Source organism: Acomys russatus, chromosome 25 (assembly GCF_903995435.1).
Source record: "Acomys russatus chromosome 25, mAcoRus1.1, whole genome shotgun sequence".
Taxonomy (NCBI): domain Eukaryota; kingdom Metazoa; phylum Chordata; class Mammalia; order Rodentia; family Muridae; genus Acomys; species Acomys russatus.
Window position 1 is genome coordinate 35,282,718 of NC_067161.1, and position 26,936 is coordinate 35,309,653.

Below are 26,936 nucleotides of genomic sequence, written 5' to 3' on the forward strand. Positions count from 1 at the left end.
TACATGACAACGGCAGCTTAAAGAAGGAAGGGAGGGTTTCCTCTTGGCTCATAACTTAAGAAAGGATGGATGGAGTCCATCATGATGGGAAGTCCCAAGGCAGCTGGTCACATTGCAACAGCAGTCAGGAAGCCGCCAGGCGATTGATGCTGGTTCACGGTTTCCTTTTTATTCACTCTTGAATCACAGCCCATGATAACCCTGCCTTTTATTCAGGGTGGGTCTTCTCATCCCAGCCAAATGTCCCTGATAGCCTTGTACAGCTGCCCAAAGGATGGTTTCCTAGGTGAACCTAAATCCTGTCCAAATTAACCATCACAGCAAGGCAACTTTACTGCAGGCAGACCAGCCTCGTGCCCTGTCTCCTGCCACCTCAGGCTGACTGTCGATTGCCCACTGCCTCTGGGGTCTGTTGCTTGTTTGTTTGACCTGTTTGTAATCACTGGGCCTCCTCTCTTTTCTCACTGGCTTCCCTAGAACCTGTTAGCGTGTGTGTCAGCTTAGGCTTCAGATTGAGAGAAAAGACTCAAGGACTCCATGTAACCCTCTCCAAAGAAATCTTCCTCACAAATCTTGCTTCTTTCTCTCCTTTTTGTTTTTATTTTAAGGCAAAATTCACATAGCACATAAAATTAACACCTTCCTTTTATTTTTTGTTTTGTTTTTGTTTAGTTTGGTTTTGGTTTTTCGAGACAGGGTTTTTCCTGTGTAACAGCTCTGGCTGTCCTGGATTTGCACTGTAGACCAGGCTGGCCTCGAACTCAGAGATCCGCCTGCCTCTGCCTCCCAAGCACTGGGATTAAAGGCGTGCGCTACCACGCCCAGCTAACACCTTCCTTTTAAAACAGAGTCTCAGTGTATAGTCCAGGCTGGCCTTGAACACATGGAAATTCTCCTGCCTCCGCCTTCAGTGAACTGAGACAGACGACAGTTGTGGGCCACCACGTCTAGCTTAAATGAACCACTTACGCTTTGTTGTTAAATATTTTAACATTTGTTTATTTACTTTGTGTAGGGGTTGGGTGGGTACATCATGCCTTGGCATGCCACGCCACAGCACATATGTGGAGACCAAAGGATAACTTTCAGGCTCCTAATTAATACCCTTTCTTGCTTTCTGTTTTCAGGGAACCCCAAAGGTGCGATGCTCACCCATGGGAACGTGGTGGCCGATTTCTCAGGCTTTCTGAAAGTGACAGAGGTGAATAAAGTAAACTTCCTATGCAGGTGTTTCTCAAGGACATACTTCAAGTTTTAGTAGCAGGGGTGTCCGGCCTTTTGATGTTGCCACATGATTCTCTCACCTTCAAATCCGTTGGACCATATTCACAGTTTTCCTAAGATGAACGTGCTGCAAGGGCTGTAGGCTGGATTCGGTCGGAGTTGTGTTTTGTTGTTGTCATCATTTTAGAGTTTTGTGGTCTGGGCAGCTGCTTGCAAGCAGGAGCTTCTGTATTCAATAGAGAAACATCACTTTTACAACTGCTTTTAACCCCCAATACTGTTATACTGTTTTGTTTTTTGTTTTATGGTTTTTGTTTTGTTTGGTTTGTTTTGTTTGTTGTTGTTGGTGGTGGTTTTTTTTTTTTTTTTTTGGAGTTTCACTATGTATTCCAGGCTGGCCTCAAATACCTGATGCTCCTGCCTCAGTCTCCCAGATTCTGGAATTTCAAGCCCAAACCATCAGACTAGCTTTCGGCCCCAATGTGGAAATGACCCACACCCCAACATTCACTTGATATCAAAAAGCTCTCAGAGCACAGGGTTGGGGATGGGGAGCATGTAAACCCGTTTTTCATTTTCCTGCTTCAAAAATGAGCTCCCCGGGCTCCTGTGTGTGTGTACCTTTATTTCAGAAGCAAGCCTCAATGACTTGCTTGTCAAGCAAGCCAGGGTTTAATTTGGTCATTTTGTGTTTAAGGACTACTAGAGTCTGAGAAACAGCGGCAGCAGCTGCTAATTGTAAGGCTGTACTTTAAGGTAACTGGAAAGTCCAAAACTCGCTTTCTTGGTCTGACAAAAGCATGTTAGTGTTTATAAACAGCTAAGGAAGGAGCACCTGTCCCAAGTGGGGTGAGTATGTGCTATAGCTTCCTTCGGGAGAAAGGAGGCCAGGCCCTTTCTCCACTGTGGAGACCGCCTCTCTGTGAGCGTGTGCCATGTGGTGCCGTGACGCATATACTCCAAGCACTGAGATGCTTTGGTGGGAAACTGAGGCATGGCTGCTGGCTGAGACCGGGTTTGGAGCCATGATCCAGGATCCCAAACTTTGTCCAAGTTGGTTCAAAAGGCAAAAGGAGAGTAAAGAGTTCTCTGACAAGATAAGGAGCAGTTAGGGCGCCCTGAGGGAGTCCCTCCCCCCACCGCCAAGGCCGGAACAGTCTGTGTCTGTGGGACCAGTCCCATCTGGGAGGTGGGCTAGTGCCTGGCTTGAGCCTTCCCCTTTAAGGAAGGGCCTAATTCCCAGCTGTGGCTGGCCACCTGTTTGTGGCTTGGTCCCTTCTCCTCTGCCATCTGCCCATAACTCAGGCCAGCTGGCATAAAGGAGGTGTAGGACCCTCGGAGCCATTCTCTTCACAAGGTCTAGAAAGTGCTGTCAAGCCAAGGGCGCATGAATCTCTGCTCAGGTGGCCCAGTCTCTCTGGCAGATGTGATAGGCAGAGTAGGGAGGGGAGAGAGCCAGGCTGGCACTAACACCAACAGACAGACTACAAGTGAGGTGCAGGCCATCCTGAGAGGAGACTTCCCTGCGGAGCCTGGCTCTGCTGGTTTATGTGTGCTTCATGTGGCTCTTTGCTTCTGCAGATAACCTACACCCACTGGCGCTGCGACCTAACACTTCGCTTCCTATGCTGCCTCTCTCTCTCTCTCTCTCTCTCTCTCTCTCTCTCTCTCTCTCTCTCTCCACCTTTCCTCCCCACCTCCTCCTCCTCTCATCATTTTATCCTCACTTCTCACCTCTCTCTGTCCTCATCCTCCCCCTCCCCCCACCCTCTGTCCACCCCTCCCCCATGACCATTTTTCTCTTTATTGTTTTATGACTCTCTCGTTGTCTTCCTGTCAGTGTTTCTTTCCTTTCTGTCTCCCATGCCCGTCACCTGCAGAAAGTGATCTTTCCGAGACAGGACGATGTGCTCATCTCCTTCCTGCCTCTGGCTCACATGTTTGAGAGAGTGATCCAGGTAAGACACCTACCTGGCTGACTGGGACTTTGCCTGGGCTCCCTGTGTTTTCTTGCAGAGTCAGTGGGCTCCCACTTGTGCGGATGTGCACTTTTCCTATTTGCCTTTAGCACACATGTTTGAGCGAATGGTGCAGGTAAGGCCCTGGCATCAGAGAGGCACCCTCCGTGCCTAGAACCCACACTCACCGCAGGGTATCACTTGTCACTTGTCCCTGGTGGTGTAAAGCAGAACTAAATACTCCATTCTTGGAAGGTAGAACAAGGGGCCAGAGGGATCTGAGGACCTTGGCCACCCCACCTGTCCTTCCTAGGAGCGGTGCTTGAGGGAACGCCCAGACCCACCTCACCTTTCTCACACACACACCTCGTCTGGAAGAGGGCCTGGTTGGTGGCATCTGGTCCAAGAGCATTATAGATTCACCATCCCCCAGCTCTGTGGTACTGCTCTGTGACAGCCAACATGCTTCTGTCCCATAACTCAGGAACGCCTAAAAGACAGAATGAAGCAGTAAAATGCAGCATTGAACTGTCATGGCTCCTAGGGCTATAGCTCCGGACTATGTAAGACTGGTCCTGAAACAGATCTTGTGAAGGCAGAGAGAGGGAGGTTGGGAAGGGGGGAGGGGAGAGGGGGAAAGGGAGAAGGGAGGGAGGGAGAGGGAGAGAGAGCAAAGAAAGGAATCTAAATAGGATGGTGAAGTGAAAGAATCTTCCATGTACACGTCACTCAAAGGACCAGCCTGTGGATAAAATACATCTTTCAAGTATATATGTCTACTCCGTCTGGCGGGACCTCTGGTGTCATGGCGCTTCCTTTCTGCCTCTCTGGGCCTGGATTAGAATGCCAGCCATGATTGTCAACTAGTTTTATGCAGCTGGGCACTTTACCTCTCTGAGCTTTGCATTCGTCTCCCACAAGTGGTCATGCTAGAAATACTGTCTTCCTTAAAGGGCTGCCCTGGGTCTTAAAGAACAGAGAACATATAAGGCCCCATAGGAACCAGCCAGGAGCCCCTAAGTCTCCCACCAGCTCTAATACCTGGGGAGAATGGCACATCATACGACAGCTGCTGAGATGTCTATGGGAAATCCAAAGCCTCTAGGGACCTGGAGTAGACCCATTTAAGGAGTGTAGATCATAGAACATTTCATAGACCTGAGTTTCCAGGACGGGCTGGTGTGGCTCGTGTCTGCCTAGGGTTGAGAGTGGGTGTGAGGGGGTGGGCGCCACACCAATAAGAATGGCTACTTTAGGGTCATCCCGTTCGGCCTTCTCCGTAAGCCTGGTTGGGACTTAGTGTAAACGTTGTGGGTGGGCCACTTGGTGTCTTATGGCAGCGGCCAGAGCTCAGTAGGGGTTCTGGGGGTTTCCCACGGAGGGACAAACATGAGGTAGCTCTGGCCTGCAGCCAGGAGTGCCCACCCTACATGACTCCCGCCTTCCTATTTCCTTCCTTCAGTCTGTTGTCTACTGCCATGGGGGCCGAGTGGGCTTTTTCCAGGGAGACATCCGCCTCCTCTCAGAAGACATGAAAGCGCTCCGCCCCACCATCTTCCCTGTGGTCCCACGGCTGCTCAATCGAATGTATGACAAGGTGCGTCCCACAGACCAGAAAGTTCCTATTCACTGGTGTGGACAAAATCTAAGGTCTGAGGAAGGCTTTCCTTCCTCTAACCCACATCTGAAAACTCTTCCCTATGGTTCCTTCTCCTGTTTTCTTCCAGCTTCTAAAACTCTGCTTAAAGAGACCTTCCCTTGCCTTGCCTTTTGTTCTGCCCCCTCCCCTTCCTCCTTTCTACCCCATCTCCAAAATGTGCCCGGCCCTTGCTAGTGTGAACCTTTGGCTTCATGCCACAAATCCAGTGACCTCTCTCCCAAGGTTACACTGGGACATGGCTCCTTTCCTGGCCAGTATGGAACCCTCTTTCTGGAAGATGTGTTTAGAAGGAAGATAACCAGCCGCTGATAGCTGTCTCTTGCTTTGTGTTCCTCAGATCTTCCACCAGGCAGACACGTCATTAAAGCGTTGGCTCCTGGAGTTTGCGGCAAAGCGCAAGCAGGCTGAGGTCCGGAGTGGAATCATCAGAAACAATAGTATCTGGGATGAGCTCTTCTTTAATAAGATTCAGGTAAAGAAATGAGGCTGTGAGAGCCTAGAGTGACACTGTGGCTGGCGGGTGGTCTCATAGGAGAAACGGAGAAGGCTGTACCAGTGATCTGAAACATGGTGAAAAAATAACTCTGTATTCATGAAGTCAAAGCTTAAGCTGCAGCTGGAATTTTAAAGCCATGAGGTTTTTTGTTTTTGTTTTTGTTTTTCCTTAATTTTTGGAGATGCGTTGTATTTGCTCAAAAGCAACCAGCAAGAAGGACCCCTGCGTTGGCCACACTCCAGTGGATAGCCTCACACCCATGCATAAATGTACAGCACAAGCTGGACTCCATAGGATGTTAAACAAACAAACAAACAAAAAAGAGGACAGGAAGTTGAGAGAGAGGTGAGGATCAGGGGTAGACTAAATGGAGTTAACAGATGGAGTGGGGGAATGAATGTGTTAAGATTCTCAAAGAGGAGCCTGGAGAGAAGGCTCAGAGGTTAAGAGCACTGCCTGTTCTTCCAAAGGTCCTGAGTTCAATTCCCAGCAACCCCATAGATTTCATTGTAGATGAGATCTCATTACAGATGAAATCTAGTGCCCTCTTCTGGCATGCAGCTGTACATGCAGGAAGAATACTGTTTACATAATAAATAAATAAATCTTGTGGGGTTGTTTTTAAAAAAAGATTCTCAAAGAATTAATTAAAAATAGCATAAACATACATAAGTACATATGTATTTTTAAAGCCCTTAGAAAGTAGGTCCTTTAGCCTCCACCTTGCCTGGGTGTTGAAGCTATTGCTCCACTGAGACACCACTGGGACCTGAAGGCCTAGGCTTCCTCTTGCCGTTCCCAGTAAACTGACTATGGTGGGCATTCAATAGCACTTACTTCTCACCAGATGAACAGGAGTCCTCTCTCCCTTTTCTGGTGCCCCATCCCTCCAGCCTCTCCCAGGTCAAGCCAGTCCGCAAGTGCTCCTTGCTATATCGCCACCACAGCCCCTCTGCTCTGCACCACCCAAGGAATCTAGCTCACTGGTGGTATTGACTCACTCTTTTTCTTGCTGTTCTGTTTTTAGCCATGAAAATGAATATTTAAACTCTTGGCTCAACTTACAGAAACAAAGTGTTTCAAGTATCCTTTGTCCTCTGCAGAACATAGTAAATAAAGCATGGTATTGATTTGTACATGAGAAAAAGGCGATGCCATTAAAATGGAAGTTGGAGAAAATTGTCTTATGTAAACGTCTGGGAATAATGAGGACCAAGGAGGCAGCTGAGTCATTTAAGGAGGGGGAGCATGGTGTTTAAATACTGCCTCACGCGATAATGGCACTTATCGAGGCCTGGCTACGGAGGGATTGGCCATACTGTGGGTTAAGTTGTCTACTGATCACATGGATTAGGAAGAAGGGACTTTCTCAGCATGAGGCTTTCTACCTACTCTGAGCCCCAGCATCCAGGGTCCAGTTGTTGAAAGCTGACCCTGAATGAGGACCATCTCACGTGCCACCATCATTGGCAGCTTCTCTCTTCCCACAGGCCAGCCTTGGTGGGCACGTAAGAATGATCGTTACCGGAGCAGCGCCTGCATCACCAACAGTCCTGGGGTTCCTACGAGCAGCTCTGGGATGCCAGGTATCGTCATCGAAGGCCTTCCTTGGGGGTTGTGGGATTTGTGCCAGGCAGTATAGCTATTACACTCCCTACTACTGAACGAAGATCCCAGGAGGCCAAGCCTTTCATTCTGTGGGTGAGAAGAGCCCACTGCCACAGAGAACTAGACTAGCCATGCCACCTTTTGGCAACCCCCAGGTATATCCATGCTGGGACAGTCCTTTACCTGGGACCTTGGAAGTTTTAGCAAAAGGAAAAAAAATCAGATCAACTATACAGACATAGTTAGGAGCCGATGAGATGACTCAATGATTAAGAATACTTGCTGCTCTTCCAGAGGACTTGAGTCCAGTTTCCAATAACCACATGGTGGTTCACAACTGTCTATAACTCCAGTTCTAGGGAATCCAGTGTCCTCTTCTGACCTCCACCGTCACTGCACACACATGGTGCCCATAAACATATTCAGCCACATGCATACACATGAAATAAGTGTTTTTTAAAAACTAAAATATATAAATGCATTCTTAGTGTGCTCATGACTCTGTACCACTGTACCGAGCCTCTCTACTATCTACAGCCTTCAAAACATCTCCCATCTCAAAGCAAGAGCATCTGTGTGCAAAACAAACAAAACCATCCCATCATTTAATCCATTTACTTAAAATCTGCCAAGTTTCTGCAGGAGCAGGACAGTGTGTCATGGCTGCAGCATAGCTTCCAGGGAAGTTAACGTGTCTGTTTCTTAAGTAAAATGTTTAACTTTTTTTTTTTTTTTTTTTTGAGACAGGGTTTCTCTGTGTAACAGCCTTCTCAGTCAACAGCTGTCTTGACTCTCTTTGTAGACCAGGCTGGCCTGGAACTCACAGAGACCCATCTGCCTGCCTCTGCCCCCCAAGTGCTGGGATTAAAGGTGTGTGCCACCACTGCCCAGCCCCAATGCTTAACTCTTTGTTGTTGTTTGGTTTTTAGTTTTTGGTTTTTCAAGACAGGGTTTCTCTGTGTTATCTTAGACGTCCTGGACTTGCTTTGTAGACCAGGCTGGCCTCGAACTCTCAGCGATCCGCCTGCCTCTGCCTCCCGAGTGCTGGGATTCAAAGTGTGCACCGCTTTTATAACTCTTTATGCTTTAGATTCTTTGAACTCCAGAGCCTGGAGAGGAATGCCAAAGATAAAAAATCAGACTTTTGTGGCTGGGCGTGGTGGTGCACACCTTTAATTCCGGCACTCGGGAGGCAGAGGCAGGTGTATCACTGTGAGTTCCAGGCCAGCCTGGTCTACAAAGTGAGTACAGGACATCCAAGGCTCACAGAGAAACCCTGTCTTGAAAAAATAAAAACAAACAAACAAACAAAAAAATCAGACCTATACTAGATCTATAATATTTCTTGATTATCCATTTATCCAAATGAAGATAGAGCCTATGGTTGAAATTTAGCCAGAAACCTTTATCCCAAGCCACACAACCTAAGTATCAATGGCCAAAAGTAGCAACATAGCTCTGCTATGTTCAGCTCCACCAGAGTCAGCTACTAGGGGCAGCATGCTTCCCACCACCCTCAGCTGTGAGCAGCAGACCATCAGTGGGAGGCAAGCTGGCTGAGAAAGGCCACCAGACAGCTCTGGGACAGTGTGGCCCACATCACTCACTGTCTCTGTGTTTTGGCTGAAGGTCTATGAAGGTTATGGGCAAACAGAGTGCACAGCTGGGTGTACCTTCACAACACCAGGGGACTGGACATCAGGTAGGAGAACTTGCAGTGGGGAAGGGTGGCAGGGTCAGGGGCAGTGGTCTGGGTTGTAATACTGTGGGTCTAATATTTTTTGTTGCAATTTTTTGCACCTTCCTCTTTGTATTTTCCCTATTTTAAAATTTTTATTTGAAATTGAAAATTGCATTTATATACTTACTCTGTGTGTGTGTGTGTGTGTGCGTGTGCAAACACACACACCATGGCACACACATAGAAGACAGAGGATGAGTTTGTTTTCTCCTTCCACCATGTAGATTCTGGATCAAAAAGATGTTTCAGGCTTGTCGGCAAGCATCTTTGGCCATTGGTCTATCGCAAGAGACCAGCCTGGGTTTTTGTTTTTGTTGTTGCTGTTTTGTTTTGTATAAGTAAATAGAAGTTGTATAAAATATAAATAATGGGCCAGAATTCCATATGGTAAATTCTTATAATACCAACACAGTCAGTTTTATAGAGTCTACATAACAACACTACCCTGCTTACAGTTATTTTAGAACTGTTTTTTAGTAAAATGAAAGAAGCAGGCTACGAGTTGAATGTGACTTGTAACAGACAACTCTCTTTTTAAAATATATGTGTGTGAGTGCTTTGCCTGCCTGGACATATGTGCATAATGTGTGTGTCTGGTGCCTGGAGAGGCTAGAAGACAGTGTCAGATCGCCTGGAATTAGGCTTACAGATGGTTGTGAGCCACTATGTGGGTGCTAGGAATTGAGCCCCAGTCTTTTTGGAAGAACAGCAAGTGGTTAACTGCTGAGCCATGTCTCCAGCCCCTCTCATGACTACGGGATTCCTGCAGTGTATCTAGAAAGCAGGGGCATCCTCAGAAAGAAGGAGGGCCATACACAGTCTCCTTGTGACCTGATTCCTCCCCATAGGCAGACAGAAGTAGGTCTGTAGTAGTTAGTCCTTGGGTCACCCATCACCAGATTCAGACCAGGCACTGAACAAACTTGGAAAGCAAGAGAATTCTTCAGGACTCTTCCCCTGGGGGCCACTGTTTGTGCTTATGTCTGCTCAAAATGCAAGGCTGGAAAATGTGGAATGATGTGCATGCAAAAAAAAAAAAATGCTGATTAATGCAATAGTATTTCATAGCATCTTGAAACATGATAGGTAGACTCAAAACAGAAGCTGCACTTGCCGGGGCTGAATAAGGAGAAATCTGTCTCATTACAGTCAGGCTGGATAAAGACTGTTTTCTGTGTAAGCTCTTTGGTCACCCTCTTGCTGACAGGTAGCCTTCAGGAACCATCTTTGGAAACCATGCTCACTAATTCTTTTTCCTTGTTGTTTCTGTCATACTGAGCCACCATTCCACAAAATCCCATTCCTTTTAGACACTTTCATTCTTACCTTAAAAAAACAAAACAAAACAAAAAAAAACAAAAAAACTTACATGTATGTATTTGTGTCTGAGAGCATATGCACCTCACAGTGCACATGTGAATACCAGAAGAAAGCTTACAAAAAGTCAATTCTCTCCACCACATGGCTTCTGGAGATCAAACTTAGGACATCAGGCTTGCCAGCAACCCACTTAACTTGGATGCCATCCTCAACGTTTTCCCATTTAAAACCGTTGAGTTTTTATTTATCCTTACTAGAAAACCTAGAATGCTGGGTGTGAGAGAACTGATGTCTCTTTGCATAGTATCATAACATGTTTGGCAATGTGTCTTCTAAAAGAAAAACCAAGTGTCACAGCCTTTAAAAACAAAATTAAAAACAAACAAAGCAAACAACAACAGCAAAAGCCACGGCACATCAGGTTTCAGGACCTTGGCCAGCACCCACCTAGCATTCTTTGGCTTCCCAAAGCCTGAGGTAAAGACCACAAAGGCTAGTAAATGACCTAGGATTTTGTGGCTGGAGTGCGTAGAACAACAAAGTCTGGAATTCGATTTTTTTTTTCCAGGAACGAGTAGCTTCATCCTGGTTCTCTGTCCCTTGCTTGCCCAAGTGTAGTGTCATGTCCAACAACACCAATATTGCCTAGGTGCTTGTGAGAAATACAGACCCTTATGCCTCACCCGAGCCCTGAGTCCAAATCCTCACTGTGACAAGAGCTCTAAGTTATCTCTGTGCACAACAGTCACCAGCCTGACTAGGGGAGAAGAAACGATGGGTGCAGGTTGTGAGTCACACGTAGCACACGCCAGCCTCAGTCTCCTGATCCTCCAGTACCCATCACCCGGATGATGCTATGACAAGTGTGAACCTACTGTGTCTAGCTGGAAAATGTTTTGATTTGAGCAGTACTGTAAAACCTCCTAACCATGTGCAGAGTGGACATCAGGGACCTCATATAGGTTTGTGCTAGGTGCATTATACCTGTCTCAGTCTAAAAGAACCAAATGTAAGGATGAGTGAGATGATTCGGCTGGTAATGGCATGTGCTGCCAAGCCTGACAATCCCCAGAGTCCACATGTTGGAAAGAGAGAACTGACTTCTCCAAGCTATCCTTCAACCTTCACACTTGTGCTGTGACATGTGTATATGTAGACACACACATACACACAGGTGTGTGCGTGCATGTGCACACAGGCACACATACTATGCTAATAAGTGTAGAAAAATTAAGAACCAAATGTAAGCCTGGCATGGTGGTGCCCTCCTATAATTGCAAGACTGGTAAAGGTGACACACAGAATCACAAATCTGTGGTCAGCCTGGGCACTATAGTGAATTTCGAGGCAACCCGGGGGTTACACAGAGAACCCTGTCTCAAAAACAATCCTGTGTAATAAAAAGAAATCAAATGTGAAGTGAAAGTCATCCTGTGCTTTCTCTGGAGTTTACTTTTCTCCTCAGTTTGTCCCTGCGGCCAGCACCTGTATAAAAGTGTGTTACCCGGGTCCCACAGCTCCCTGCTTTAACCCACTTGGGGTTTTTGTTTCCATTTTTGTTTTGCCTTTGTTTTGTTAGCGGTAAGGTCTCATGTGGCTCGGGCTAGCCTCAAACTACTTGCTGTGCAACCAAGGACAGCCTTGGGCTCCTCATACTTTCCCCTCCACCCCTAAGGTTGTGGAAATTGCAGGCGTGCTCCACTGTTCCAGGATGTCTAGGGATCTCATGGGGTGCCAGCACCATCACTACTGAAACGCTGACAAGTGTCACTTTGTTCTGTTGTCCTAGGGCACGTAGGGGCACCTCTGCCCTGCAACCACATCAAACTGGTTGATGCAGAGGAACTCAACTACTGGACCCGCAAAGGAGAGGGAGAGGTAAGATTAAGATGTCGCCTCTTGCTTCTATGGATGTCACATGCAGCCAAGGGAAAGCAAAAAGAGCAGTGGGAATGGACCCGTGTTCTCCTTACCTGCGTGTGAAGTCATCCTAAGTTGTTCATGTACTTGATCCAACCAACCCCACTGAGGCTGAGTGATTCTAAATCAAGAACTTTTCATTTCTGAGCTTTAGAAGAAGCACACCCGCCCCCCCATACACTCAGTTGTGGCATGAGTTGCTACAGTATAGCTTCTCTCATTAGAAACATGGCCATACTCAAGTAGGCCAACTGAAGTGGGCTGAGCTGGCCTGTTCTTGCTCAGCCCTGGGGAGTGGGTGGAGACACAGACTTCCTGCCAGTGAAGCAAGTGGCACAAAACAGCATGAACCCAAGGCCCAGGACTCCTGAGGGAGAAGAGGTGCCAAATGAAAAAAAGGGCGACCAGGGAAGGAAGACACTGCCTTCTGAAGGCAAGGGTAGGTCAAAGGGCAGAGACAGCAGAGAGGTGCTTCGCTCCTGTCAGTCTGATCCTGTCAGTCTCCACAGTGGCCTCCCAGCAGATGGACATCACATTTGTCCTTATGCCTGATGATAGTATGGCAGTGTTGGATCTCTTATGTTGTGAGTGAGCAGAGTCATGGCATTTGCCCCCGCAGATATGTGTGAAAGGACCAAATGTGTTCAAAGGCTACTTAAAAGATGAGGACAGGACAAAGGAGGCCCTGGACAGTGACGGCTGGCTTCACACTGGAGACATTGGGAAATGGCTGCCGGTATGTACCTTTGGAAGCTGGTGCTCCACATGTCAGCGATAAGTGGGTATGTGAACCAGTCCACTGAGGGGGCGCCTCTCCATATTTGCTCCAACCTCGTCCCAAGCTTCCTGCTCCTGTGGTCCCAATGAAAGTGACAGTGGCCTGTGTGGAGGGCAGAAATAGGACCTTAAAACAACTTCATATCCTTGGTGGAATCCAGGAAAAGGTTAACTAGTATATGGGGCCCAGTCGTTAAATAGAAGGAGGTACACGTCTTGGGCAGATCTGAGAAAGCCAGTGTCTTAGTTAGGGTTTTATTGTTGTGAGCAGACACCAAGATTATGGCAACTCCTATAAAGGAAAACATTTAACTGGGGCTGGATTACAGTTCAGGGGTTTAGTCTGTTATTGTCACGGCAAGAAACAGGGCAGCACATCGGCAGGTAGCTGAGAGTACTACATCCAGATCAGCGGCATCTGGAAAAGGCACCATTGGGCCTGGCTTAGGCTTCTGAAATCCCAAAGCCTACCCACCCCCAGTGACACACTTCCTCCAACAAGGCCATGCCTACTCCAACAAGGCTGTACCTCCCAATAGTGCCGCTCCCTTGAGCCTATAGGTATCGTTTTCATTCAAGCCACCACAGCCATAGAAGCTGGCCCCCACCTGAGAGGTCGGATCTGGAAAAAGGAAAATCCTGGAGTTAGTGGATAAGGGATACCTTGGTTCCTTTGATTTCTTTCTCTCTCTCTCTCTCTCTCTCTCTCTCTCTCTCTCTCTCTCTCTCTCTCTCTGCTAAAAATTGTTTTTGTCACCTTGAGCAAAGCCACACTCCTCTTTTGGGCTATACCCTGGCCCATTTATTGAATAAGAAACTGAATCTCTACAGTGTTCATTCTTTGACTATGGCTCCCTGCTTTTAGCCCAAACCAGTTTGCCTCATTTTCTCAGTCAAAAAAGTATTTATTTATTTATTCCGTGTGCCTGTGTGCTTGTGTGTGTGTGCTCACCCCATGGCGATCATGAGGTCAGAGGACAACTTGCACACATTGATTCTCTCCTACCATGGGAGCCTTCAGGATCAAAGTGGGTCACAAGCCTTGGCAGACATTGCTTTTACCCACTGAGCCATCTTTCTGGCCCACATTTTCTTATTTTAAAAATGAGGATAATAGTATTGCTTGCCTCTACAGTTGTTGTCACAGGGAACAAATGAGATCATGGCTACAAGGCACTTAGCACAGTGCCTGCAGGTATCAGACACTCATGCAAATCCTTTGAAGGAAAAACAACGCTGTTGCCAACACCCACAGCCCTTGCCTGATGTCACTCAGCCAGAGGACCTCTTTGTGTGTCTGGGAAGTGGCTACTGTTTGGTCAAAATCTGAGGTGTTGAGTTTATTGGGTACATGAGTGATACTGAGCCCTCCCTGGCTCTGGGGTCAAGTGAGCCAATTTTCCTCTGCTTGGGCCTATGCCTTTGCCATTGAGAAACCTTCATGCCCGTGGCAGACAAGGTCAAGTCCTCAGTCTGTTCCCCAGGGCAGGGACTCTGCTTAGGGAAGACATGCGTTTTCACTTTCATGTTTATTTTTGGCATGAGTAGGGCTGAGGGTACAGACACCAGGGAAGAAACAGAGGATAGGCACTCACCAGACAAGAGAGAATGGAGGGGCAGTCAAGCCAGGATCAGGAGACAGTCAGCTCCAACAGAAGGCTCACAGATATGTAGGAGAGGGTTGGCCTGAGAGGCCTGAGGGACATGGACAGCTGTGGAGGGAGGGTTGCCCTATAAACCAAGGAGGATTGGGACTCAGGGCTCTGCACTTGCGACAGCTCCTTTCAAGGCCCTACAATCAATTTTATTTGTTTGTTTACTTACTTATTTTGCTTGGATGTATTGATAATGGTGCTAATGATGGGGTTTTGGTTTTTTGTTTTGTTTTGTTTTGTTTTTTGAGACAGGGTTTCTCTGTGTAACACAGCCCTGCCTGTCTTGGACTCTCTTTGTAGGCCAGGCTGGGCTGGAACTCACAGAGATCCACCTGCCTCTGCCTCCCAAGTGCTGGGATTAAAGGCATGTGCCACCACCACCCGGCGATGATGGAGTTTTTAAGAAGGTCTTTCTGTACAGCCGTGGCTGAACTCAAATGTGCTGTCACCTCCCACCTCGGTTTCCCAAATGTTGAGTTTATGGGCATGTGCCATAGTGCTTGGCTTCCATGTCATTTTTTCACAAAGAAAGGGACTCAAAACCATAAGTGCTCAATGCTGAGGCACTGAGCATGAATGGTGAAGCCTCCCACCACTCAGGGCATGGCAGTGTACATGAATAAACTCCCACGAAGCAGCTGGCGTGGCCAACGCAAGCAACTCAAACAGCTGCCAGCCGCCCGCAGAGTCAGTATCAAAGCTCATCATCATCTCTAAATAAGGGCTGAGTTTTCACTGATATTGTTCTTACATTTGAAATAAGCATTTATTCTTTCTGTGCCTCTCATGTCAGGCTGAGTGTGCATTCATGGTTTGAGTTCATCTTGGCTATGGCGTGATCTTCTTGCATACTATTTTCCTATACGTTGTGTTTGGCCTCTCTGTTTCTATTCTTAAGCAAGATCAATTTGTAGTTTTTCTTTTAAAATATGACTCATGGTGTCAGCTTATTTGAATGAGTGGATGAGTGATGTTTTGGTCATTTCCTCCCTCATTTTCTAGCAGACTGTGTGCAAAGCTTCAATGATTATGTTTAAGAAATATTTGCGCCTTAAAAATTATTGTTTTATAGTAATAGATGCCGGGGAAGGTGCAGTCCTCTAACCAAGAAAGCCTAGAATCTCAGCCCTGAGTCCTCTGTTTCCTAGCCCTGTGGCTGCTGGGGCGTTAACTAATGTGTCTGACCCTCATTTTCTTCATTAGAGGAACAGAGGTGACAATAGCTGGCTGTTGCCATGAAGACCAAGGAAGCTAGTGTAAGGACCAAACAGATGAAGTGGGGATGGAGGGGGTTTATGCAGGAGTCTTTCTGCTCAGGATGTTGTTTCCACAGGAGGGAGAAGAGGCGGTTGGGAGAAGGTCTATGAGGGAGGATTGATGGGTCTGAGCAAGAGGGGGGGGGGGGGGGGGGGCACCTTCAGGCTAGGGCTGACTTGAGGCCAGTGATTTCAAGGAGTTTTCCTTCTGTGTGAACCCTGGGTGGAGCAGATTTTCACAGCCTGATGGGAGCCATTGACCATGGTAAGATCTGGGAGTCACTGAAGAGCTCTAGCCAGCAACTTAAGCATATGGAAATGTTTGTCCCTGGTGTGCTGTTGCCAAAGATAAAAGTACAGTATTCGTAGGGTATGTGCCACTTAATCACCGCAGGAACTCAGAAGGGTTCCAGGGTCAGTGAGGTGAATGGGGGGGGGGGTCAGGAGGGACATTGGTACCTGCCATCCTGCCATTGGATACTGGGGAGAGTGCGGCTTTTAGCACCATCTAGTGGCTGGGAGGAAGCCACAGGCCCTCTGAGGACTCTGCTTTCCTTCTGGAAGTGGCAAGGGCACTCTGGGGCGGAGGCAGTAGTGGGGGCGATAGACTCTATCTAGCGGTCAAAGAGAGTAGATCTGGAGATGCTGGTGAGGAAAGGTGCAACTGGAGCATGGGCCTGGGCAGGAGGAGGCCTGGTGGGGCAGAGATGGAGCTGTGCAGAGTCACATGATGCCTGCTTCAGTGCTGAGCATGGCTGGGGAAGTAGGAGGGCCTGGTAAGACTGATACAGAAGAAAAGGATGGTGGATGTTTGTGGCCCACCAGAACTGGCATGCCATCCATCTGTGATGGTCAATGGCCCAGTCGAGCCCCATGCAACATCTCTGTAGACACAGAGGGGAGCAGCTTGAGCTGGGGTGAACCGGGTAAGTCTGCACCGAGGAGGCAGGCCTCCGTCTTGAAAATGGGAGGAGTGCTGTCTTAGGAAGCTGTCTGTTCCACCCCACAGGAGGGAACACTTAAAATCATCGATCGGAAAAAGCACATATTTAAACTTGCTCAGGGGGAATACGTTGCACCAGAGAAGATTGAGAACATCTACATCCGGAGCGAGCCTGTGGCGCAGATCTATGTCCACGGGGACAGCTTAAAGGTGAGCACCAGAGTTTTGGCTTTCCTGCACACACTGGCCTGCCAAAAATGCCAGGTTAGATTTTGATTTCTAGTCAACCACCAGGATTCACCCATACATGTCAAGTCAAGAGAAAACTTCCTTTTTAAAAGGAAATTACGGGGTTTGGGAATCGAGCCCACTGAGCAGAGAGCTTTCCTCGCATGCCGGAAGTCATGGGTTCCATGCCCAGCACCACAAGTGGTACATGCAAGGATAGTGGCTACAGTATCTGGAATTTGAGGACAGCCTCAACTTCAAATAAAAATGCAAAAAAAAAAAAAATCTTAATTACTTAGGGTATGGGTAATTACAGTCAAGGCAAGTGAGTTCCTTGAAGACATAGAAATAAATATTTCCACTAATTTTAATATATGTTCCCTAACTTCCAAGGAGGAATTTCTTGAAACAAGATATTTAAAAAAATTTTTTTCTTGTTTTTTTGAGACACGGTTTCTCTGTGTAGCCTTGGCTGTCCTGGACTTACTTTGTAGACCAGGCTGGCCTTTAACTCACAGTGATCCACCTGCCTCTGCCTCCTGAGTGCTGGGATTAAAGGCGTGCACCACCACTGCCCGGCTTTTTTAAAAAATCAGTATTTTTGCTTTTCTGATTGTGTGTGTGTGTGTGTGTGTGTGTGTGTGTGTGTGTGTGTGTGTGTGTGTTGCTATGGGCTGAACTCAGGGCCTTACTACATGCTAACCATTAAGTCTGCCACTGAGATCCACCACCCTCTAAGCACTACTGTTTGTAGTTTTAATATGCAAATCAGTTGTACAGGTAAACAGGTATAGTAATGCAAGGAGTGGTCCTGATGATAATATTGCTTACTAGTATTAAAACATTTGCCATCAATATTATTTAGATCACGGTCAGAAAAAAGCAAAAACAAATTCTATGGTATCAGAGTTGTTGACTCTATACTGTGCTGTGCATTTGTTTATGTAATTAAACCTTAAATTCCTTCTAAAGAAAATAACCAGAAAAAATCAAAACAATTCTTCAAGAACAAATCTGAAGTAGTTTTGAAGTTCTGGGAAATGTGTTTTGGCTCACAGGACTTGGATCAATAAAGTTGTTGGATTAGAATCCTCCAAGGTGTGCAGACCTGAGGTGTGTGTGTGTGTGTGTGTGTGTGTGTGTGTGTGTGTGTGTGTGTGTGTGTGTGTGAGACTGATTGGGGCTTGAACCCAGGGCCTCAGGCATGCTAATCAAATGCTTAACCACTGATCAGTCCCACATCAGAATTGTTCAGTCAGGACTGTGTGGCACACTGGTAGAAGTGTTTTATAACCTCTGAACAAATGTTTCATAACTGTAGACTTATTTTTAGGAAAGGGTGGAGTGTGAGGATACCAAGAGATTATTTTTAATGCTAGACCACAAATGAGACCTCTAAAGGCTTTTGACATGACTGTGCTTTCTGGTGGGCTTTGTAGGCCTTTTTGGTTGGCATTGTCGTGCCTGACCCTGAAGTCATGCCTTCCTGGGCTCAGAAGAGAGGAATTGAAGGGACCTATCAGGAGCTCTGCGCAAATAAGGTCTGTACCCCCAGGTGCTTCCCGACAGGTCGATAAGTATCTTATGAGTCACGTAATGAGGGGGCAGAAAAACCGACAACACTGACATCTAAACGCACAGAGTATTTATTACTCTACACATGGTCGGAACCTTAAACTACAGGTTTGTCCTTTTGCAGTTGTTTGAAGACATTCCTTCTTTCTTTTTAGAAACTGAGCAAACTATTGGGTGCTCAGGACCAGGAGCTGTCACACCAAGTTTATATATAGTCCTTATTTTCCAGTAGCTTGGAAGGGAGCAGTCCAAGAGGAGGTGACTTGTCCCAGGCCACACAGCTGGGTCACAGCAGAAGCAGATGTGAACACAGGCTCTGTGACCCACCAGCAGTCCTTTGCCGAGGGAAGGGGGATCCCATGTGCACTGGGTCAAGCGGTAGTGATTGAATGGAAGCAGTAGCACAGCTCTTTCCACTTAAAAGCACCCATCATTTTTCCTTCATGGAACGGTCTTATGACATACATCTAGAGAGGATTGCTGTTCTGTGTTTCAGCAGCAGACCAGGGACTGACATCTCTGGTTCTGCCTTCCCTCCCTGGTTTCTGAGCTCGCACAGGGGTGGCAGCACTTCCAGGCTGACCAACAGGCCACCTAAAAGAAAGCATGTCCTAACCCAACTCACAGTGACTTCATTGGCCGTTCACACCCTTCTCTCTCCTGGTGAGAGGGAGCAATTGCCATGGCAACAGGGAAAGGATAGAGAGAGGTTGTGTCTACTCTGTCACTGGTTGGCCTTAATTCAAAGCCTTGTTCCTTCTACCTCTCTCACATCTCTGTTTTGAAATGCGTTACTGTTTTACTTCCATGGTTCAATTCAGGAGTTGAAGAAAGCCATTCTGGATGACATGGTGATGCTGGGGAAAGAAAGTGGACTTCATTCTTTCGAACAGGTAACTTTTGCACACCACTTCATCCCTTTACGTAGGAGCGTGGTGACCCTGGCCTAGACTCTTTTCTCCCTCTGTCATGTGGCCAGCTAGAAGCCTATATACCAACAGAAGCCCCCCTCCAAAGGCTTGTCTTGAGCCAGCGGCAAACTGCCTGCTCTTAAACTAAAATAGGTTGCTGTATTTGTTGCCCTTATAACCGCAGGCAATCATAAGGCTGAAGTAGAAGCCTTGCCGTCACGGGTAGATCACGTGGGCAGGATCATTATTTTTACTTTTATGGGCACTGCCTTCTTGGCGGCTGTAGGCAAGCTTACTTGCTAGGAGGGCAGTATCAGCCCAGTGGCCTTCTGCAAAGGAGAAGGAAACAAAGTACCCGCAAACAAAGGACACTCAGTTCCTCTGAGACTGTTGCTGGGCTCAGGACCGAGCATGCTCAGTCCTGTTTCATGTATCATCTTTGCTCGGCAGTAAAAGCCAAAGAGGAAAAGGGTCCAAGCAGAAAATAGGAATATGCTGAAAGAAAGTTTTATCCTTTTGGATTTTGGAATAATTGTCTTTTATAAAATTAGCATTCATCATTGTTTTGGGGGACAGCGAGATGGTTCAGCAAGTAAAGGTGCTTGCTGACACATCAGATGAACTGAGTTCAGTCCCTGAGCCCCATCTAATGGAAGGAGAGAAACAACTCCTAAAAGTTAACCTCTGAACTCTACACATGCATGTGCATGTGCACATTCACACACAGACGCACAGCTGTTTTGTTTTTGCTTTTTTCCTGCTGGGGTATGGTGGCACCTGCCTTTAATCCCATCACATGGGAAGCAGAAGGAAGCCAATCTCTGTGAGTTCGAGGCCCACTGAGACAACATAGCAAGTTCTAGAATAGCTAGGGCTTTGTAGAGAAACCCTGTCTCAAAAATAAACAAACACATTTTCCATTAAAATTCCCCAAAAAATATAGTCTAAGGGGTCTGCAAGGCTTAAAAGAATTTTTAAATTTTGTGTACTGGTTTGATGATAGCCTACAACTATTTTTAAATTGTTTGTAAATGTAAACCTCTTGTGTTTAATCTGACTTAAAATGTGCCTATATACAAAGATTTCTCTTTATAGTTGTTTTGCTTGGTTTTGGATAGGGTTTCATGCCATATAATGGTTCCAGGCTGGCCTGCTACTTACTACATAACCAAAGAGAGTCTCAAACTTATTCCAGTCCTCCTGTCTCAGCCCCCCAAGGATTAGGATTACAGGCATGAGCTAGCTACCATACTCAGATAAGGTTTTACTTTTTTGTTTTTATTTCAAGCTAAAGAAAGCTAAATATAGTTTCAGTATTTGAGATTGTTTTTCTCTTGAAATAGATGTTTAAATTAAACCAATTTGAGAAACAAACTTTCAGTTGTCAGTACACATTTCTGGACAGCTACAGCTTGAAGTGGAGGTATCCTGGCTGCTTGCTTTATTTTCAGAGTAGAAAGTCCTTTTTTTTTTTTTTTTTTTTTTTTGCCACTAGGATTATTTCAATTTCCAAATTTAATATAGCTTACTTTGTGGTCTTTCTTTAATAGAGATCTGTGTGATTGGATCACATGAGGCCATGTGGTCCAGTTGCCACTCCTGAGTGGTTCCAGATCCTGTAGCATGGGGCAATTTGAAGGACAGTCTGGGGCTACATCTGGGGACATCCTTGTGAATTCCTAAGCCCTACACACTATGTCATCTGTTGGCATTAGGCTGCATAAGCTACAGAACACAATAATGAAACACACACTGGGGTGGGGGTGGGGAGAGAATGAGAGAGAGAGTCTGTATCTGTGTGTGTGTATCTCTGTGTCTGTGTGTATGTGATATTGTTAAGGTTATTTTAAAAGGAACCATAAAATCCTCCCAGTGTTCTCCAATGCCTTTGGTTAGAGCATTAAAGAGAGGAGAGAGATCTTGAGTTTCCATGTGCCCTGTGCAGTTTCTGCTCTAATAATCTGCCCTCACCATGGTAACCTCGGATGCAGGAAAGTCATGTGACATCCCAGAGGTCTTTAGTTTTATTGCCAAAGTTGTTACGTCTTGGTTTTCTCTGTTCTCATTCTCCTCACTGCTCTGTACCAAGGCCAGCCTGGGCTATGCAGCGAGGCTCTGTCTCAAGGCCAGCCTAGGCTATGCAGCGAGGCTCTGCCTCAAGGTGGTTGAGGGTAGAATATTAAGCATCAGCTCTGAGCACATAAAGAATGACAAAACTAAGTCTGGAGTTTAAGTCATCCTATATTATATAAACTTTAGGAGTTTAGATTTACTGAATTGGGTTGATTATACTAAACATTTTTTGTTGTTGTTGTTGTTAAAATGAGTTTACTGTGGCATACTTTCCAGAACCACGTAATTCTAAAAAATAGGTCATGGTTCAATCTGAGAAGCCCTGTCTTGAAAAATAAATTTAAAAAAAGAAATGGATACTTGCTGAATCAATTTATAGGTGAATTTATCACTTTCCTGATTTGTGTTTTATTTTTCTTTCTGTCTGTCCTCCCTCTTAAATTATTTGTTTTGTGTTTATTATCTACAAGCAAACTCTAGTTAATACCTTTGAAAAACTTTAAGTACTATGGTCCTTCAAACATACAAAAGTTTATGGAGTTTGTTGTCCTTGCTTTTTAAAAAGTTTTTGAGATTTTATGTATTTTTATTTTATGGGTATGGGTATCCATGTATCATGTATGTGCAGTTCCCTCAGGGATCAGAAGAGGGCACCAGATCCTATGGAACTAGACTTTGTAGATGGTTGTGTGTTGGTTGGTACTAGAACCTGAATTCTCTGAAGAGCAGCCATTGCTCTTAACCAAGGAACCGTCTCTTCACCCCCTGGAAACTAGTAGATTTTCACCAGTTCATGTTCTTATGAGATGACATAATTGGAGACTTTGGAAGTATTGCTTTCCAATGCAATGTTTGAACTTTAAAGTATTTTTAAAATGAAAGTTCTGTAAATCTCCAACGACAAGTTTCAAGAAAGAATGCTAACATTAGGCATTTTCTTCATATTTCTTCTATAAAATTTATTTACAGTTAGAAAGATCCTGGCATTGTAGCCTGTGAGTCAAATGGTGAATTCCAGGCCAACCAGGACTACACAGTAAGAGATACCAGTCTCAAAAATTACATATATTCATACATACATACATACATACATACATACATACATACACATGTACATGCATACATATATACATAAATGCACACACACAAACATACACACATTTACGTACATACAAATGGGGCTGGAAAGGCAGCTTTGGGATTAAAAGAAGTCACTGCTCTTCCAGAGAACCTGGTTTTGATTCCCAACACCCACACGGAGGTTCACAACTGTCTGTAGTTAAAGTTTCAGGGGATCCAATGCTAATACACTCATAATTAGAAAATTTTTTGTATTGATGTGGGTTTTTTTTTTTTTTTTTTTTTTGTATAAAAATACAGTGGTTGTAATGAAGTTTTTTGAGCAAAGAGTTCTTTGTCACTTCTAAATAGCCACCTGCTGGAATGCTTCATTGTTGATATCAGAGACATCTCCCCGGCCCCTTGATCCATGTTACAAGCATCTTTCTAAACAGCCATTCTGGATCAATTTCCTGTGTTGAAGAGCTATGACAAGAGTCATGACTATACTCGTCAGCAAGATGTACTACTGCTCTTTACAGCCTGGGCCATTCTTTCTAGACCCACCCATTCTCACACGCACTGCAGGCTCCAGCCCACACACGTAACAGGCTGGAGAGATTTGCCCATCACGGCCTCTGCCTGAGCACACACTTCCACCAGGGCCACATGGCAGCCTACTCCACACCTCACGCTGGCCATCTCTCTACCTCTGGCCAAAGCCTACTTATTCTTCAAAGTTCATCCCTTTTTAAAAGACCCTTCTCTGTTATGATTTGCATGCAAAATGCCTCTCACAGGCTCAAGCTTTGAACGCGCAGTTCCCAATCTGTAGCCCTATCTCGAATGTCGTGGATCTTTTAAGAAGTGAGACCTGACTGGCAGAAGGCAGTCCCTACGGGTCTTTGAAGGTCACAAACACCTCTCATTCTGACCTAGCCTTTCTGCTTTCTGTCTGCCACCTTGTGAACAAGCTGTGGCCTTACTCCTGCTGACACTGAGGAACTGAGTCCGGTTAAAACCATGAGCCAGGAGCTGCTGGTTTGTAGGTTATTTTGGTCATGACAATGAAAAGAAACATAATAATGACATAACAACAAAACCTAGTGACAAAACATAACTCAGCAAGCCTAGGGTTTGTGGTGTGTCAGAAAGAAATGCAGCCTGACTCAGTCTGTTGGGCTTTCCTTTACATGAATGGAACGATTGGGTGCTCCCAGGTAAGTACAGCCCTCAAAGACATGGGCTCTTCCTGCCTTTCCACTTCTCTCCATGCTTAGTATGTTGGCTTTTCGCCCCATGGTAGCACGGTGGCATGGTGACACGGTGGCTGCAATAGCTCTCAACACTGCTCACATTCAAGAAAGGAAGAGGAGAGGAGATGGAGGTAGCTGTGCCTGAATTTTTTTTTTTTATTAGGGAAGCAATTGTTTTCTTGGTAACCAAATATAGATTTCATGGATATGCTCTGGCTGCAGAGCAGAGCTGAGGACTCGGAGAACAGCCCTGCTATGGTATATATCCGGGAGAGTTCTATTACTGTGAGGGATGGAGATCAGAGAAGCAACTGGTAGTCATCTCCCTGCACTCATCCCCATAGTAGGTATGCCAAACACCGGCATATCTTGGCGAATTGTAGGTTCCACATGGGTAAGAGCTATTTGTCTTTCTTTGTATATTTGATGCCTGACATAGAACCCAGCATGCTGTAGACGCTCAATGAATATTGATTACCTAAAGCTCCACCTAAATCTATATGTGTGTTTTAACACACACTTTGATATGCTTTTTTATAAATATTGTATTTATTGATGTTTATTTTATGTATATGCTTGCTCTATCTGCATGTACATCTGCATGCCAGAAGAGGGTATCAGACCCCAGTATAGGTGGTCATGAGCCACCATGTGGTTGCTGGGAATTGAACTTAGGACCTCTGGAAAAATAGACAGTGCTGTTAACCACTGAGCCATCTCTCCAGCCCCCATTTTGATATACTTTTTAAAGTATGTTTTACAACAATGTTTAGCACAGCTCATTTAATAAATGAGTCTGTTAACTCAACAAAAATGACCTAATGTGGTCCCAGTTAGTTCTTAGAGATTGTGCCGCTCCAGTGTTCAGACCCAGTTGCGATGTAATGTCCTCAGACAACTGCCTGTGATCTTCCTGCTGGGGCCCAACATGGCAGACACCGTATGAGACACGCCTAGACAACCCCTCGATTCTTTCTTGTACCCCATCCGCCTTGCAAGGAGACGTTGCCTGAGGAGCCCGGGCTCTGCCTCGCAGTAGGCAGCAGTGAGAATACGAGATCAGATCCCTCTCTGCCCTCTGAATGACTTGACAGAAGGTCATGGCATAGGCTGGGTATGTAGCTCAATGGGTGGGGCGCCAGCCTGGTTGACACAGAACCCTGGGTTCTATCCCCAGTGCTGGGTAAACCAGGTGTGGTGATGTGCACCTCTCATCCCAGCACTGAGGAGATGGAGAAAGACAGGGGGTTCTATGTTTTAGAGCATGTGCAGCCATGTAGTAAGTAAGACCAGCCTGAACCACATGAGCTCATGTCTCCAAAAACAAAAATAAAAATGTCTACATTATGCCCCCCGCCCCTTCCCTTCGCCTTCTTTGTAAATGTCACCCTGACTCCAGGCAGCCATCTAAAGCAGACACTAAGGAGGCCTCACAACAGCTTCTTGCCATGTGGCATCTTGCCACTGTACCCCTGATTCACTCTGAACTGCTTACATATCTCTCTGTCTGCCTCCACCTATGTGTAGACTATTGTCTCGAGCAAATGGGACATATGCTTCCACTATTAACTCTTCCCAGAGCCATCTTTCCAGTTTCTCCTGGAGATCTCCTTTCTACAGTGCATCCGTGTCTGTGCCCCAGCCCTTTCCTCTGGTTCTTGGAATAAAATTTGACCTTCTCCACCACTGGCCTGTCTTTGCCTTCAGCCTCATCCCTACCACACTTGGCTTCATCATGTGGCAATAAGAAGGCTCTTTGCCGTCCCTTTGGACATCCTGCTTCCTCCCTACTCCTGGTTTTGTTCTTGATGACTGTGCCCATGGTACCCTCCTCCACCCACTTTCCCCCTTTGCTGCTTGACTGTTTGTTTGTTTGGTTGTTTGCTTATGGTAGGGTCTCAAGTATCCCAAGCTGAACTTGAACTTGTTATATAGCCAAGGGTGATGCTGAATTTCTGGTCTTCGTGCCTCTATCCCCTGAACGCTAGTTATGTGCCACCACACTCCAGTTTTTATAGGACGTGAGGGAATCAAACCCATGCATTATACACAGTAGGCAAGGGCTCCACCAGCTAAGAACCATACCCAGCCTCAACTGTTGCTTGTTGTTTGTTGTTGTTGGTTTGGTTGGTTTTTGTTGTTGTTGTTGTTTTTAACGCTCCTGATTGTGAAATCTTCCCTAGCTGTGCCCCACTCTTACTGCTCTAACTCTGGACCTTGCCCTGCACATCATGTTAAAAAGTGTTCATCATCCCTTGCTCTGTAAACACTAATGTAGTCCACTGAGCATGTTGGTATTTAGGACTCCTTGTATTCTATGTGCCTAGCAGAACAAACTGTTCCTGTCTGTTGAGTTGCTGAGTGAGTGAGTGAGTGAGTGAGTGAGTGAATGAATGAATGAATGAATTGGCCTAGCATGGTGTTCATAAGTCAAGACGCCTATTCCTCTATGCCTGTTTACTCTTACCATGTATGCTATAAATGCTGTGTCTTATTCCTATTAAAGATATATTCTGCATTTGGTTTTTAGGTTAAAGCCATTTACATCCATTGTGACATGTTCTCAGTTCAAAATGGTTTGCTGACACCAACACTAAAGGCTAAGAGACCTGAGCTAAGAGAATACTTCAGAAGACAAATAGAAGAGCTTTACTCAGTCTCCATGTGAAGCTCAAGGAAGATTCTTCTCAGTCTAATGAACTCCGCAGCAATATTATAGCTATTCTTGAAAGAAAGGAATCAGAGTGGCACGGCTGACAATGAACATGCGCCTGACTTTGCGACTGAGCCTTTCCTGACCAGAGAAGTCTCTAACAATATTTTTCTCTACCATTACCAAGTACACTTTATTTTTATTAAATGATATTGTAGCAAGCTGCTAAAAATATCTCAAATGGCAATGTAAAAACAAATCAAGACACTCTCTCAAGAACTATGTACCACTAAAAGTAATATATTCGCAATGTTCACAGAATTCCATTAAACATAAAGGAAAAGCATAACTGATATATTGTACTTAATTATTTGTGAAATAATAACCAGACACAGTGAAAGTCTAGACAATGTGGACTACCTCATTAAATAATTGATTGTCAGAGATCACAGTCAAGAGCAGACTTAAAACTCCAAACAAGATGTAGGAAGTCATGCCAAAACAAAATGTGATTGTTCACGGGTGCCCTGACCCCCATCCTCTAACGTGAGCATCCTTCCTGATTCAAAAGCCTTCTCGCTGATTTTTACTTTTAGTCACAAAAAGTGGAGATGCAGATGTTC

The 26,936-nt window shown here is 45.7% G+C and overlaps 1 protein-coding gene across 3 annotated transcripts in view; it reads left to right on the forward strand.

Annotated features, from left to right (window-relative positions):
- Positions 1-26,936, forward strand: part of Acsl6 (acyl-CoA synthetase long chain family member 6) — a 63,406-nt gene extending 36,470 nt beyond the window's left edge. For 2 of the 3 annotated variants that reach the window (XM_051168157.1, XM_051168160.1), the window contains exons 10-21: positions 1,128-1,201; positions 3,105-3,182; positions 4,645-4,779; positions 5,180-5,314; positions 6,829-6,924; positions 8,576-8,648; positions 11,797-11,885; positions 12,547-12,663; positions 16,625-16,768; positions 18,226-18,327; positions 19,183-19,254; positions 26,191-26,936. In XM_051168157.1, coding sequence (XP_051024114.1) covers positions 1,128-1,201; positions 3,105-3,182; positions 4,645-4,779; positions 5,180-5,314; positions 6,829-6,924; positions 8,576-8,648; positions 11,797-11,885; positions 12,547-12,663; positions 16,625-16,768; positions 18,226-18,327; positions 19,183-19,254; positions 26,191-26,328 — 1,253 coding nt within the window. In that variant the 3' untranslated portion in view covers positions 26,329-26,936. Of the gene's footprint in view, positions 1-1,127; positions 1,202-3,104; positions 3,183-3,240; positions 3,319-4,644; positions 4,780-5,179; positions 5,315-6,828; positions 6,925-8,575; positions 8,649-11,796; positions 11,886-12,546; positions 12,664-16,624; positions 16,769-18,225; positions 18,328-19,182; positions 19,255-26,190 lie in introns of all 3 variants that reach the window. The other variant, XM_051168159.1, reaches the window with a different exon arrangement.